This window comes from Lithobates pipiens, unplaced genomic scaffold (assembly GCF_037356315.1).
Source record: "Lithobates pipiens isolate NorthernLeopardFrog02 unplaced genomic scaffold, aLitPip1_a1.2 Scaffold_8, whole genome shotgun sequence".
Taxonomy (NCBI): Eukaryota; Metazoa; Chordata; class Amphibia; order Anura; family Ranidae; genus Lithobates; species Lithobates pipiens.
This window is the reverse complement of record NW_027507903.1, coordinates 61899039-61914819: the sequence shown is the minus strand read 5'-3', so window position 1 is coordinate 61914819 and position 15781 is coordinate 61899039. Positions and strand designations below refer to the sequence as shown.

Sequence of the window (15781 nt, the reverse complement as noted above, 5' to 3'; positions counted from 1 at the left end):
GTCCGAAGGCGTGTGCCTGGATTTTGTCTTGCATACAAACAGTACACAATTGTCGGCCAACAAACACAAACGTAGTGACGTGCTACGAACCGAAAAAGAGGAAGTTCAGTTGTCAGGCACCACCCTTTGTGCTCCTTCTGCTAATTTTGTGTTAGTAGAAGTTTGGTGAGGGTCGATTTGCTCTTTTCATTTTGTGCTTTTTAGTTTGTTTCTGAACGGCCGTTCATCAACCAGAATCGGAGGAGATAATGTGTTATTTATTATTGGCCTTGGAGTTATTGCTTTGACCCAAGTCTAATCCAGGAACAGGAGGAGGAGAATTTCTTGGACCAAAAATTGGTTGCTTTATTAATCGTGACCAATCATGTCATATGCCTTTGCTGCGGAAGCTCCAGGAGAATAATCCAGATGAATTATCTCTGGATGACGGACCCCTGCTTTCACCAACTCTTGGAATTGTTGACCCCCTATATTAAGAAGCAGGACACATACATTAGGCTTTTATTTTATTTTTTGGTTGAATCATGATTTGATTTGGTATATTTTCTATATTTTTGGATGCATAGAATGCACTTTTTGGTTAAGTTCTATTGGCAGATAGCATGTCTAATTTTATTTGTTTTCTTTTTTTAATGCACAATAAAAAAAATTGTGGAGAATAATACTTGGCTATGTGTTTTACTTCAAATGACAGTTTGGGAGTAGGCAGTTACATTTTAAAAAATACAATGTAAAATTAACAAGGGACACTGACATAGTTGTATCTTTGATCTTAAAAAATACAGGATAATGGTGCTGTGGTAACTTGTACCAAAAAACAACAAAAACAAAAAAACAAGCATAATAATATTCTTGATATCGCTAGAAAAAAAAAAAGAAAATTTGTTTGCAATAACTCCAGTATCACCAGCAAAGCAGCTTCATTATTATCCCATTAAAGAAGAAGAGAATGTGCGCTGCATTTCGAGATTTCATAATTTGCCACGTCATGAATGTTAATTCTCCATTACAGACACTAGTTTACAAGACCGACTTGTCCTTATTTCCGAGCATGCGTGTTTGTACTTTGGACTTTTGTCCGATGGACTTATGTACACACCCTCAGAAAATCCGACAACAGACATTTGTCCGCATAAAAATTTTAAAGCCTGCCATCCAACATTTGTCTGCGGAAAATCTGACAACAATTGTCCGATGGAGCGTACAAACGGTCGGATTTTCTGCCGACGGCCTATCATCACACATTTCCCATTGGAAAATCCGATCGTGTGTACGAGGCTTAATTCAAACTTTTCTGCTTACCTACAGGAGGCAGGGGTGTAAAGGGTATACTCTGGGAGAGCCGGTATAAGTTGTTTCTTTCAATGGCTGTTGGCGATACACAGAATAAAGTTAGTAACTGATCATAATTTAGTTTGATAAAATATTTTCTAAATAATACTCACCGGAATAATAAAAAGATTTATCCATTGATGTTTTAAAATCATGGCCAAATCCTAAAAAATAAAAGCGTTTCAATTAAAATGCAGCGCTATTATATTCCATACATCAAAGGCTATCTGTTCCCCAAAATGTTAGCACTTTAAATGCATATATATGTACATGACAGGTTTAAAGCTCAACTCCAGGTATGATCTTTATTGCATACTTAGCCTGGTTTAGCTTTGCACAATATAAGTATGTACAGTATATCTCATACACTGGTGAAGCTTTGTACAATATAAGTATGTACAGTATATCTCATACACTGGTGAAGCTTTGTACAATATAAGTATGTACAGTATATCTCATACACTGGTGAAGCTGACAATTATTATAGCAGTGTTTCTCAACCTTTTTGCCAGTCAAGGCACCCTTTAAAAAATGATGGGCAATCTCAAGGGACCCCATTCTAAAATGTAAAAAATGATTTCAATAGTTTTACATAATGCAGCAAAATCCACAAATCTAAGTAGGACACCCAACATTAGAGGGGCTTTATTCTTTCAAAGCAAATACATTTTTGCAAACTGGTACTGACTAGTATTCCAATGTTTCTCTTCTCCCTCAGTTTTTCTCCATCACTCAGCTAATGTGACCTGCACGCTGATGGAGAGGGGCAGGGGATGGGTCAAACAAGGATGCTATGCAGCCGACTGACACCCTCCTTATCAACTGATGATGCCATTGGTTATTAGCATGCCAGCAGCTAGAAGATTGTAATGGTGCACAATGCAAACCTGTGGCTTTGTGTAACTAAAAAGCCAGCCTTCATCCACACGCTGACTTGTATACAATTTTTGGACAATTTTTAGGCATTTTGCCAAGTCACCCCTAAAAAAACTTGAAGGCACCCCCTGCACTATAGAAATCAGCGCAATTACAGTCATAGCCACAAACTTACAGGTCCTGCGCCATGCAGCTTCCCTTCTGCACACTGACCACAAGGAGGTCACTGCCTAAATACTGCCGCCATTCACAAAATGCCTTGTATGTTATTTCATGAATACAATGTGTGCACTGATTGGACGAGGTGGAGAGGAAGGATGGTGGTGTCACAATCTCTACCTTTGTCTAATGCGCCACTGAAAAGTACTATTTTTTTTGTTCTTGATTACTTGGCAGCAGAAAAAAAATAGAGAACAATTTTCTGTTTTGCCTAAGTAGTATTTGTCCACCATTGTTTGCTTAATTGCTGGTCTTTATGCAAAAAGTACACACATTAAAGTTGTGTTTTATGCCTCCATTATATTTACTTATATTTTTATATTTCAGAACTCTAATTCAAACTGTGCTTATGGTGGAAAGTGCACAATCAGAGGTTACAGTAAAACATGGATGTCACAACAAACAGTACATCCAGACGTATAAGCAGCTGAAGTTATATGCATACGAAAAACCAAAGGAGACAATGGGAAGATATTCCTCATCAGGGTCCCCCCAACTGAAATTGTGACGACAATAAGGAATAATTTGATAGTGCAGGTGGGGTACTGTACAGATAAGAAGATTAGCATTGGCCTTTTATAATAATGGACAGCCTCACTGACAAACAGGAATGTCCTGAACGCAGGAGTTGTTAACAGAGCTCAACATTTACAGGAAAAGTCAAGATCCGCATGTAACATCAGTTGCCTATATTTTTGTTCATTTTATATAAATTTTTCATGGAAAGTAACATTTGCCAATGGCTCTTTTAAAGTGGCTGTAAACTCTTAGCCCTTGTACACACGGTCGGACATTCCGACAACAAAATCCGTCGGATTTTGTCCGACAGATTTTGTCTGAAACTGGTGTTGCATACACACGGTCGGACAAAGTTTTCGGAAAATCCGATCGTTCGTAAGGTAATGACATCATTTAGTTACGACGGGACTACTTTCAGGCTAGTAGCCAATAGCTTTGGTCTAGGAATTTGATCTGAGCATGCGTGGCACTTTGTCCGATTGGAATTCAGATTGGATCATGTTGTCGGAAAATGTTATAGCCCAGCTGTAAAACTTTGTCGGTCGGATATTCTGACAGAAACAGTCCAATGGAGCCCACACACAGTCGGATTATCCGACAACACAGTCCGATCGGACATTTTCCATCGGAATGCCGGACCGTGTGTACAAGGGCTTACATATACCCAGTGAAGTGTCTAGCCCCAGGTGATACATGGAGATTAAACAAATCCTCCTACATGAGTTGTACCTGTTTGTCTGCCGTGTTCTTTCATCTACAGCTATTCAAAGTCCAGAATTTATACAGCTTGTCTGAACTTCCAGAAAGCAGGGAAAGGGGGGATCAAGTTACACTCTGTAGAGAGCAGTGAGGGGAGCTCTGAGAGCTAATTGGAGTTAAGGGAAGAACCCCCCAGTATCCTTTTACATAATACACAGAAACAGAGCCGAGGCTGTCAATCACAAACTGTGTGCTGAAGCTCCTTACCCTGTCACCTTTTTACCTCATGATGTCAGAAGTGACTCATATAGATAGCAGAAGAATGAGGCAGCAGAGAGAAATGACACTAAGTGCTCTGGACTGAGACAAGTACACACTATAGAGGGATATGCTTTGTGTATATTTCATGTTTGAGGTTTACAATCGCTTTAAGCATGCCACCGATTAACCTAAATTTAGGACTGTAACACAAACCTATAGTGACACTGTATAGCATAAAACACCTGCACAGAACATCAGGTACATTTAGCTGCTACTGTTCAGTAGAACCACGGTGCCACCTGAATGTCTTCGTGTGGTGATAGTAGGCATGCCCCTGTTCAGCCAATGAGCAGGACTGGGCAACACCCCATAAGATGTAGCTGGCCTGTAATTCTGACTTTCAGAAAGCTGTTGCAGGGAACTCCAGGAGCATACTGGGTGGTCAAATTCATTTTATATTATTCTACTCTTTTTTACTATGTGGTGTCACTAAAGGTTCACGTTAAATTAACAACACAAGAGGTAGCATTGCCATTTCTGCATATGTTTACTTTCTTTACTTCTGATTTTATTTGTTTTATCTATTTATAATTTATTCTTGTACTATCCATTCTTGGGGGTCTAACTTAACCCCCCTGGTGGTATGATAATGTCAGATTTTTGCTTCGCAAAGCGGTACAATGTTTTGCATAGAAATTTGGCGTTTTATATTGTAGGCCTGTAATTCTTAGTAATAACTCACTTAAATCTGTCCAAAGAAGAGTCTAGTAGACATCCCGGGTATGATAAAGTTTGAAACACTAAATCATAAATTATAATTTAATAAATAACTATACACAATGGTACGTTAAAGTATAAGGGCTCATGCACAAAAACGCACTTGAGCCCAAAAACACTGTTTTGTACAAGAGTTTGAGCTTTTTTTTTCTCTGCTTCTAAATGCCCCTCCTTTGTGTCCATGTACACTATGGGTGTTTACAGGAGTTTAAAGGTAGGGGTGTTTATTCTAATGGCCAGATGGTCTTCCAGTGGAAACTTATAAATACTATGGGAAAATATAGCTTCCAGAGCTCCTAAAAGTATTAAATTGGGCAAAGGAGGAAGGGAGGTTGCCTATGTCAATGACTGAAGCAACGATAATTGTTTTGCATAAGGAGGGGAAGGACTCGTTAGAAATTAAGTCTTACCAACCTATTTCCCTTCTTTGTTCAGATGCTAAAATATTAGCCAAAGTACTGGCAGCCAAATTGAATAAAATCATTTCCAGACTCGTACATCCTGATCAAACGGGTTTCATTCCTGGTAGATCTACTAGCATGAATATTAGGAGGCTATATCTTAACCTGCAGCTACCAGCAGAAAATACAGGTAAAAGGGCAGTTATGGATCTAGTTGTGGTCAAAGCCTTTGATAGCTTAGAATGGGGATATATCTGGCGAGCACTGGGTGAATTTGGATTCGGTCCTATGTTTATTGCATGGATAAAAACCCTGTATAATGGTCCTAGTGCTACAATCAGGGTTAACAATGACTACTCGGATAAGATTCTATTAGAGAGGGGGGCAAGACAGGGGTGCCCATTGTCATCCCTGATCTTTGCTCTTGCTATGGAACACTTAGCCATCGCAATAAGATCAAATACCAATATGGAAGGTTTCCGGAGAAAGATGGGGGAGGAGAAAATTGCATTGTATGCGGATGATGTCCTCCTCTTTCTGGGGGATACAGAGCAATCCCTCAGGCAGGGGATGAACATCCTCATGGGATTTGGTAGATTCTTGGGACTGGTTATAAATTGGGAAAAATCAGCCCTGATGCCGGTAGATCTCTTAGGGAACCAAAGCTTATTGGCAATTCCTCAGTTAGAAGTGGTTGAATGAATAAAATACTTAGGGATACATATAAAAAGAGATCCTAATAAGTATATAAGGGATAATATAATCCCACTTATAGCCAAATTTAAAAGTAAAATTGAAATCTGCCAGCGACTCCCACTATCAGTCGCAGGGAGATGCAACTTGATCAAAATGCTGTGGATGCCTCAAATATTGTATCTGTTGCATAATTCTCCGACATGGATAGATAAAAAATGGTTTAAAAAAATTTAAGCATTATTTAGAGAACTTATACGGAGAGGAGGCGTGTCACGGATTGATTTACAAACTCTGCAGATGCCAACTAGGAAAGGAGGGATGGTAGTGCCACACCCAAGGAGCTACTTTTTAGCAGCTCAACTGCAACATTTGGGAATAAGTAAGGATACAGGAGGAGGAACAAATAAGGCATTAATTAATGATTGTAGGGGCACCCATAAGACAATAGTGGAAGCACTGGAGGCAAACTGATTCATTCATAGAACTCCCACGATAAAATTAGCCTTAAAAGTGTGGAAGGCAGTAAAGGCAGTAAAGGGTCTAGGAGGTGTGACTAAATATGCCCCCCTATGGAATAATTCGAATCTGCAGGAATTAGAAATGATAGGAAGATATAAAGAATGGGAAATAAAGGGGATAGACAGGCTGGCCCAGTTATATGAAGGAAACACATTAAAAACATTCAATGCACTGAGAGTGGAATATAGTTTACCGAAACACTAATTTTATAAATACTTACAAATCAGCATGCTCTAGATAAACAATTTGATAAACAAGGACCGGCTTGGAACAACTCCCCTATCTATCAAAGACTAAGCTTCTAGGATAGAGCAAGAGGATTTATAGCAGAAATGTACCCACACATATGCAAAGGGAGTATAGAAAGCCCGGAAAAGCTTAAAAGCAGAGGGAAATGGGAGGAGGAATTTGGAACATTCTCGGATGAGCAGTGGATGAGGATATTGGAGGGAGGACATCTGATTTCTGTCTCGCCCGCACAGAAGGTCTCACATTTGATGCTGTTACATAGGTCATACTATACGCCTAAGAGACTGTTTAGGTTCGGGTGGAGAGCGGATGCCGGGTGTCCTAGGTGCCAGGATACTGGGGACCTGGCACACATGTTCTGGAAGTGTCCTAAACTGTTTCGTTATTGGTCAGAGATCCTTGATATTCTGAATGAGACATTTAGTGTAACGTTGAACAGGAACCCCAGATTATGTGTGCTGGGTCTGGATGAGGGAATAGGAGGATCACCTTGTACAATTAAAGCAGTATTGAGGTGTATGTTCCAGGCAAGCAAACTGATAGCGCAGAGGTGGCAGGCAGAGAAACCCCCCTCGTTAGTAGACTGGGTGAAGTTAATCACAGAAACAGTATGGAAGGAAAAGGTAGTGTATATAAGGAGAGGAAATTTAAAAGAATTTAAAAAAATTTGGAAACCATGGTTGGACAGGATGGGATACCCAGTGTAGGGGTTTAGGAAGGTAGATAAGAAGGAGAAGGGAAATCTGGAGTAGAAAACAATAAGCAATGGTCCTATGGAAGTAGAACAGTTAAAAATGAAGGGGAATTGATTAAAGCGGAGGTCCACCCTAAAGTGGAGCTTCTGCTCATTGGAACCCTCCCCCCCTCCGGCGCCACAATTGGCACCTTTCAGGGGGGAGGGGGGTGCAGGTACCTGTACAGTACAGGTATCTGCACCCACTTCCGGCATAGATATCTGCAGAATATACGCCCCTTTCCGCAGATATCTACGCCCCTTTTCGAAGGTCCCCCGCTGTCTGCTGGGAAACACACGGATCCCAGAGACAGCGGGGACCATCCTTATTGTGCAGCGCGACTCACGTATGCGCAGTAGGGAACCGGGAAATGAAGCCGCAAGGCTCCACTTCCTGATTCCCATAGCCAAGATGGCGGCGGCAGCACCCGAGAGACGATCGAGAGATCGGCTTCGGGTGCCAACATCGCGGGCGCGCTGGGCGGGTAAGTGACATTATTTTAAAAGTCAGCAGCTGCAGTATTTGTAGCTGTTGGCTTTAAAAAAATAAATAAAAAAATGGCGGACTCCCGCTTTAAGTGAAGGAAAAAGAGTAAAAATGAGTGAGTAAAAAAATACACCAGGAATTAGTGGGGGGAGGGATAGGTGAGGTGTTAGAAGAGTTTTCGGTAAACTGTGTGAAAAAGCCCTCTTTTATTTACTATTGTATCTTTTCTATTTGCTTTGTTTTATCTTCTAAATGAGTATTGGATATATATTTATAAAGAATGTATGTTGTATAATAATGAAGAAAATGAAGAAAGATTATGAAATTGAAAAACATTCTGACCAATAGAAAGCTTGAACACCAGGTACAAAAACGCACATGAACGCGCATGCAAAAACACAGCTTTTTAGCACATTTTTCTGCTGCTAAACTCCTGTAGGATAAAATGCATCATAGAGAATACAGTGTGCATGTGACCTAAGACAAGATTTTACAATTATTATTATAATTATTATTTGGAAAGGAGAAGCATGGCGTTTGCCTCCAGGATGACTTTGCATAGCTCACTATAAGTGCCATATGGCTACTAATAATTATTATTATTGCTATAAAGAATTTGATAGCGCCAACAGTTTATACAAGGCTCTACAAAATAAAGAGACACAATACAATTCAGTACAAGAGGGTTAGGAGTGCCCTGCCTGTGAGGACTACAATCTGAATCAGCAAAAACAAAATATCACTTGGTAAAATGTCTTACTTGTAAAGGTTTTTTTCTTAAGAGACCTAAAAAGAGAATAGGAAATTTGAATAAATACATAATGCTTTTTAAAGGTAAATGTATATATAAATATTATAATACTATTTATATTATATATATAATATTATATTATATATAAAAATGTTTTTAAAACATGAAAAACTTACGACTTTGGAGCGGATGAATATCGGCTGTAATATGGTTCCTGTTTAAAAATGTTTAAAACATTACATATTACTACTATTTAAAGAAATGTTGTTAAAATCAAATTGTGAATAAAAATTGTCCTTGCAAAAAAGATAGCAAATATCTTTCCTTCTATTTGTGTCAAAGAATGCCACTGCACTTAAGAGAAATCCTGGCCTGAAGGCTCTTCAAAAACTGACACTTCTGGTGTTACTACTTCGTCCTTTAGTACTGTGATGGCGTGTACACACGGTCGGATTTTCCGACGGGAAATGTGAGCTTGTTGGCTGAAAGTCCGACTGTGTATGCTCCATCCGTTGGATTTTCTGCCAACAAATGGTGGCTAGCAGGTTCTCAAATTTTCCACCAGCAGAACATAGTTGTCGGAATTTCCGATTGTGTGTACACAAGTCCGTCGTACAAAAGTTCACACATGATTGGAATCAAGTATAAGCCAGAAGACCACAGTCTTGTAAAACTAGCATTCGTAATGGAGATATCACATGACTATTGAACTTCCTTTTATTGGCTTGTCGTGCGTCTTCTACGTCACCACGTTCCCACGTTCGTAATTGTTGGCCAACATTTGTGTGATCGTGTGTATGCAAGACAAGTTGGAGCCAACAACCTTCAAACAAAAATCCACAGTTTTGTTGTCGGAAAGTCCGATCGTGTGTACGCGGCATAAGGGTTGGCAGTAGGAATCTGTTAGTACAGGAGGGGACTTTTAGGTGCCGTCTTCTGTTAAATACAGTGATGTTCAGTAGAGTGGGCAGCAGAATGAATAAGTGTTACATGTACGCATTTAATATTATTTGACGTTTAAAGGACAATGGCCCTATTTTATTATCTTTCTCTTTATCAAGTCACAACTTGATAAAGCGCATGCATCAATTAAGTTTGTGGTCCAAGCCGCCTCCATGTGGTTCCTCCCTACCTGTGTCATCCGTGCCGGCACACCCAGCCTGGAGACACCATCCTGCACTCCCAATTATTCTCCCCATAGAAATTCAGAGGACTGACACTTCCATCTTCATTCTGGCTTGGAATACAGTGTGAGTTTTCATCTTAGCTATGACATGGTGGCATTCAGTACTGCTTATTTTCAATTGTTTGCATTTTGTTTTAGAGGTCCTGTGATCTTTTTTTTGGAATGCAATGGAATTATCTGGTCACTTTTGCTGGATGATTTTGTGTTGTAATTACCACAATCAGTGGTGGTCAAAAAAATTTGACCCTAAATATTACAAGCCTTGAGCACTGGCCAGACTTCCTATTCACTTACATCATTACTAGCTGTCCATCCTTACCCCCTCTATTCATCCTGCCCATCTGTTAGCCAACTGGTGGACATGCTGAAAAGATCATTCATGCACTCCCAATTCTACTTCAGCAGTGCTAAATGTTGGAGCAATATACCCATCTCTGGAATTACACACTCGTGTAAAGATCAGTACAAACGGAGGGCATATGAGTTTCCTGGTCTGTCTTAAAAGCTGGAACTATAAAGCAGGAGACCTTAGGCAGGCCATAGACCAGGGGTCCTCAAACTTTTTAAACAGGAGGCCAGTTCACTGTCCCTCAGACTGTTGGTGGGCCGAATCAATGCGGCCCCACCTGTGCCCATCAGCGCAGCCTCACCTGTGCCCATCAGCGCAGCCTCACCTGTGCCCATCAGCGCAGCCTCACCTGTGCCCATCAGTGCAGCCACACCTGTGCGCATCAATGCAGCCACACCTGTGCCCATCAATGCAGCCTCTTCAGTGTCCAGCAATATACCTTCACCTGTGCCCATCAATGCAGCCACACCCGTGCCCATCAGCGTAGCCACACGTGTGTGTTATATTCTTAATATCTAAATTTTAATTGGCTTTATTATACTTTATTCAGGATAATAATATTCCCATACTCTCATACTGTGTGAATGCAAAACCTTGAGTCAATTAATTCTGTGTTATGGCTTGCATAGCTGGAAAAGTAAATATTTAAAACCTGTCAGGATTTTGATGAATATTGTATATCTTATATATGCTTTTAAGGGCTATGTAAGTGATATTTTGTTTATTTTAACTTATCCAGTTCATTATATATATATGTTTTTAGAAGGTCTTTCCTATGTAATTGAGACATATTTTTCTTAGAGACAGACTCACACCCATTTCCTGACAGTTCATTAGAAGCTAGAATTGCATTTTAAGTAGTAACACATGTTAGCTCTGTTACAACCACTCTTAGCCCTCCCACCTTTGGAAAGGAGGAGTTATCTTTCGGGCGGGAGATTAGAGCCTGGTTAATATAATGAGAAGTGCTGGGAGGAGGGGGGCTCTTGAATCTTACACACAGAAGAAGGCAGATGTCGCTTAAAAAGCTCAGCAGCATATAAGAAAGACACATGTCTTGCATACTGGCTGCCAGCATACAAAGGGTTATTCCGCCATTTTAGATTTGAAAATAACCTTATATCTTCTATAAGAACCATTTTTTAAGATACAAATGATTAACATTGTACTATTTTTGTAAGCATCCTTTTGTATTTAAATGTGTACAAATAAATACACATTTTTAAATTACGCTTACTCAGATCTAATTAAGGAAATTCGTCTCACAAGAATTGATTGATTTCAACATATACTTAAGACTTTGAAATATCATAAAATATCGTAATATTTCATATATTTCATATATATTACAATTGGCGAATTCCAGCCAGTTCAATCATAAGTCGGAAGTTTTTTTTTTCCAACTTCCATCCTTGTAATCAGAGGGGAAAGAATTGATGAACAGAGATTAAACTTCGCAAAGATTGAAAAAGAACCTAGAAGAAAAATCGATCGATTGATTGTGAAAGACCGGAGAATTTCAGATATACAGAAGTCTTGACAGACGTGAATTTGACAGATATGGTCAGAATTTTCTGGTTGACGTTTAATGGCTATGAATAAGGATTGATTTGAGTTTAAAAAGATTTGGTTGTGACGTTTGGAATATTATTGAGGACTTTGATATAATTTTAATATTTTTATCTATGTGTCATTGTCATGAGTATTAAGTTTTTATTTTTGTTTTGTTCAAGCTGAACATTGAAAGGGTTGTATTCAGTCAGCATGGTACTCAGAGAAACAGAGATGATGAGCTACACGTCATAGGCGGAGCTAAAGCTTCAGAACAGACAGGAAATGTTATCAGGATTTAGGGAAAAAGGTTCTGAGTCACCTCCAACATTAAAATATGTGACTTCACTTTTAATAGATGAAAGTGGAAGGCCATGGTTACATGGTTTATTAAATGGTAAGAATACTAAATGGTTAATAGATTTAGGATCTGAACTCAGTTTAACTAAAAACAAATGATCTGTGAATATTGATTTTCCAAAATGTAATTTAACTGATTTCAATGGAAAAGAAAATACAGTTGCAGTTAAAGTTTCTGATGTGACTCTCGAAATTCCCGGAATTTTAAAAACAAATATAGACATATGGTGTTGCCAAAATACAGAGAATATTTTAGGCATGGATGTGATTAGTAAATTAGATTGGATTATTGATTTAAGTAATTCTACTACATGGAAAGATTCATCTAGTCCCAAATCTATGTTAATAGATTCCTCAAAGTACAGTAACGTTGGAAGTATTTGTACAGCAGTCGCTGACATATCTTCAGATTTAATTGGCCACACACAGGAACCAATCTCGAATTGGAACAATCAGTTAGAGCACATAAAAGTCTTTGGAGTCAGACCAAAATGGATACAGGTTTGTTTAAAGATATTGAGATAGTATTGACAAGGAAGAGAAGAAAGGTTCACTAGTGATTTATAGTGATAGTTCATATGTTGTACGTTATCTATGTAGAGGTTTTGTGGATTCATCCAATAAGACTCTTGTGCAGAAAGAGACATTAGAAGCAGTTTTTGACCTTGCAGAGAGTAATCCTCTTGCATATGCTATTGTAAAAATTCCAGCACATAAAAAAAAAAAAAAGTGAGTTATCTGTAGGTAACAGAACAGCAGATTCTTTGGTAAAGGAAACAGCTTTTGCATGGAGAGTTAGTAGTCCAACCTGATATGGTATCAATTAATGTTGTGAAGAAAGTGGACACACATATTCCTTTAATTTCAGAGGAAAAAAAGGTTATAACAATCTTTTTTATTCTTCATAGGTTGCCACAAAGTTATTATTTGGGTCATTAGACCATAAGTTTGTGTCATGACGAAAAAGGATTATTGTGTATTTATAGTTCACAGCACCTACAGGTGGGATTCACTAATGATGATGCTTTAACTATTGTTTAGAGGTTGAATAATCATGTTTTTCTAGTTTGGGATATATCAGCAAACCTCAGTAGTGACAGAGAATGTGTAATATCAGGGAATAGAATAGAGATTTCATGTATGATAACATTCGCAGTTTGTAGGTATTATTGTGAGGATGTATCGGATAATTAAATCTAGGATTGATAAAGGTTGTTGGACAAAGGAAATATTTGGGTTGATGTTGTTCCAGTTATTTTTAATGGATGTAAGAAGCACAATTTCTGATGCTACAAAGTATTCTCCTTTTGAGTTTAAAAGAAAAAGTAAAATGGCTTGTGTATTGCCTCGTGGAGTCATAATTGGTTGAAGAAAAGTTACAAAATGGTTTCTCCTCATATTTCTAAGTTTGAAAAAGAAAGTTAATTCATGATAAAAAGTGTCTTTGTTAGTTAAAAATATAAGTTTTTATATTACAATGTTTCTTGATTAAGAGAATAAGAAATAATTTGTATATATATATATTGATAAGGTAAAAAGGTTTGTGTATGTTTAAAATGGTTTTTACAAAGGGTTATTCATAGCAACCCTTAGGAATTTAGAATGAGACACCCATTGTTTTAGAAAGGTGGGAGGGAAAATACTCATTCTGTGGAACAATATAGCCCAGCGGAACTTTTAAGCTAGTCTTAAAAAGGAAAAAGGTGGGAGTTGGTGTTTAGGAGTAGAATTTTGTAACAGGAGAGGAGACAGTCAATTACTGGAGGGCACACATTCCAGGGAGATTTTTTCTCCAGCACACACAAGACACATATATATCATGAAGGATTGTTATTAAATCCACGCACATATCGGATTTAATCTTCAGAATAATCTATTTTTTGATATTTTACAATTGATATTGTTTTTTGTAACATTTTGTTATTTTGTTGTTAAACCAAAATTATCTTTTATATAAGATAAGCGGTCTATTAAGTAGACCAGGAACAGAAAGGTTTATTTAAGATAAAATTAGATATTGTTGACACAAGTCTAAGACAAGAAAAGATAAAAGATGATTAAAGAATTGTTACATGTGAGGCCACACCCAGAGATGGTGACACGTCACAGAGTTTCAGGAGTTGAAACATGGAAAAGTAGTTGGGAAAGTCCATGGACATTTTGGGATGTTCAAGGGGTACAAATACTTTCTCAGTTCAGTGAAACAAGTATGTAGAAAGAAAAATGTGGGTATAACAAATTTTATATTCCAAGATAATGATGCTGCCTTTATTTTTTCAGGAATTAAAAATAAAAATCGAATCTGAAGAAAGTGCGTATTCCAAAAGAAAAAAGATGTCAGCACAACAAATGAAAAGTTTTAAAGAGAGAAAGTGTATCATCACTACAGGATGCATCTTTTCCCTAGTGACAATTTTATTTGTGATAAGATATATCAAGAACTGCTCAAGTTATATAAAGACTAACAGGAATGAAGAATTACACAACAAAGATCATATGTTATTCAGAAATAAGAGAGATGTAGACATTGATATCAATGCAGATGAACTGAAAAATAAGAACATTGATATCATTACAAAGGACAAAAATGATAGAGTTATTGATATTAGTGCATATGATAAAAATCATAATTTTAGAGATGTTGATATTAATACAGCAGAAGATTTGTATGGATTTTTATGTATTGGTGATGGATATCGTTGTTGTTTACAATTGTATTTCATTCACAGCAATGATATTGACATCAAAGTTAAAATAGAATCCAAAACAAAGTTTGTTAAAATGCAGGGATCTTATAGACTAAATAACAAAACCGGAACTTTTGAGTGTAACATATTGTTGAGGAGTTTCTGGTCTATATTTTTAAAGGGTAATGAGTCAACAATTTGGTCTGGAGATGTTACTAATATTATGACAAGATCTGGGAAAATACTTTATTCCTTTGATCAATTTTATTATCTTTTTCAAAGTTTTGTAAAGATATTAAATCCAAAATATTTAAACATCATTGGAGATGAAAAAGGAGACGTTGTAAGAACATGGGTTTTTAAAGTAACAAGAAAATTTACTGAAATAAGGGTCAAAATTGATATTTTTATAGTTGACAGGATTGTTCCAGAAATTAATATTTACCCACAATCTTTGAAAATTATGGAAGATAAAGATAATTTGCATTTGATATGTGATACAAAAATATCTTTACCTCAAAATTCATTGTTGACTTGGAAAAGGAATGATGAGTTTTTGGGTAGTTTTCTTTATAGTTCTACTGTCATAATTCATAAAGGAATTTTTGGTAGTGTGAATTGGATCAATGATACATTCGTTTATCAACAAATGAGAGTATCTTTGAATGATACTGGCATATATGAATGTTGCATATCAATAGAAAATTATCCGGTGAAATGTGCAAAGGCAAGTGTTGTTGTTATGTCTCCAAGGAAAACTCCATGTGTCAATAAGAAAAGTTTCTCTGCAAGCCCTTTTCAAATTAGCCATTTCCAATCCAGAACTCTTTTGAGAGAAGGAAAGTTTGTCATTGTTTTGTGGAACTTTAATGTTTCAGAATGGAAAATTTCTACAAGGTTTCCACAATGTCAAGGACATCTGGTTAATATGGAATTGGGTATTGAGAGATGGTTTGGAATTAATAATAGAAATTATAACAGAAATAAGCGTGGTATTGTTGAAGGTATTTTAGGAGGGATTGGCACAATCGGGAGTATAACAAATAGTATGGATATTAATACTTTAAAGTCTGATCTAGAAACCGCTGGTTTAGTGGGAAGTAACGGTATTAAAATACAAAGACATTTA

General features: G+C 37.5%; 1 protein-coding gene across 1 annotated transcript in view; it reads right to left on the bottom strand.

Moving 5' to 3' along the window:
* LOC143963324 (transient receptor potential cation channel subfamily M member 7-like) overlaps nt 1-15781 on the bottom strand; it is a 189973-nt gene that overhangs the window by 33783 nt on the left and 140409 nt on the right. The window contains exons 30-33 of the mRNA XM_077472928.1: nt 8696-8733; nt 8529-8554; nt 1446-1496; nt 1303-1368 (exon numbers count right to left, since the gene is read on the bottom strand). Coding sequence (XP_077329054.1) covers nt 1303-1368; nt 1446-1496; nt 8529-8554; nt 8696-8733 — 181 coding nt within the window. The remainder of the gene's footprint in view (nt 1-1302; nt 1369-1445; nt 1497-8528; nt 8555-8695; nt 8734-15781) is intronic.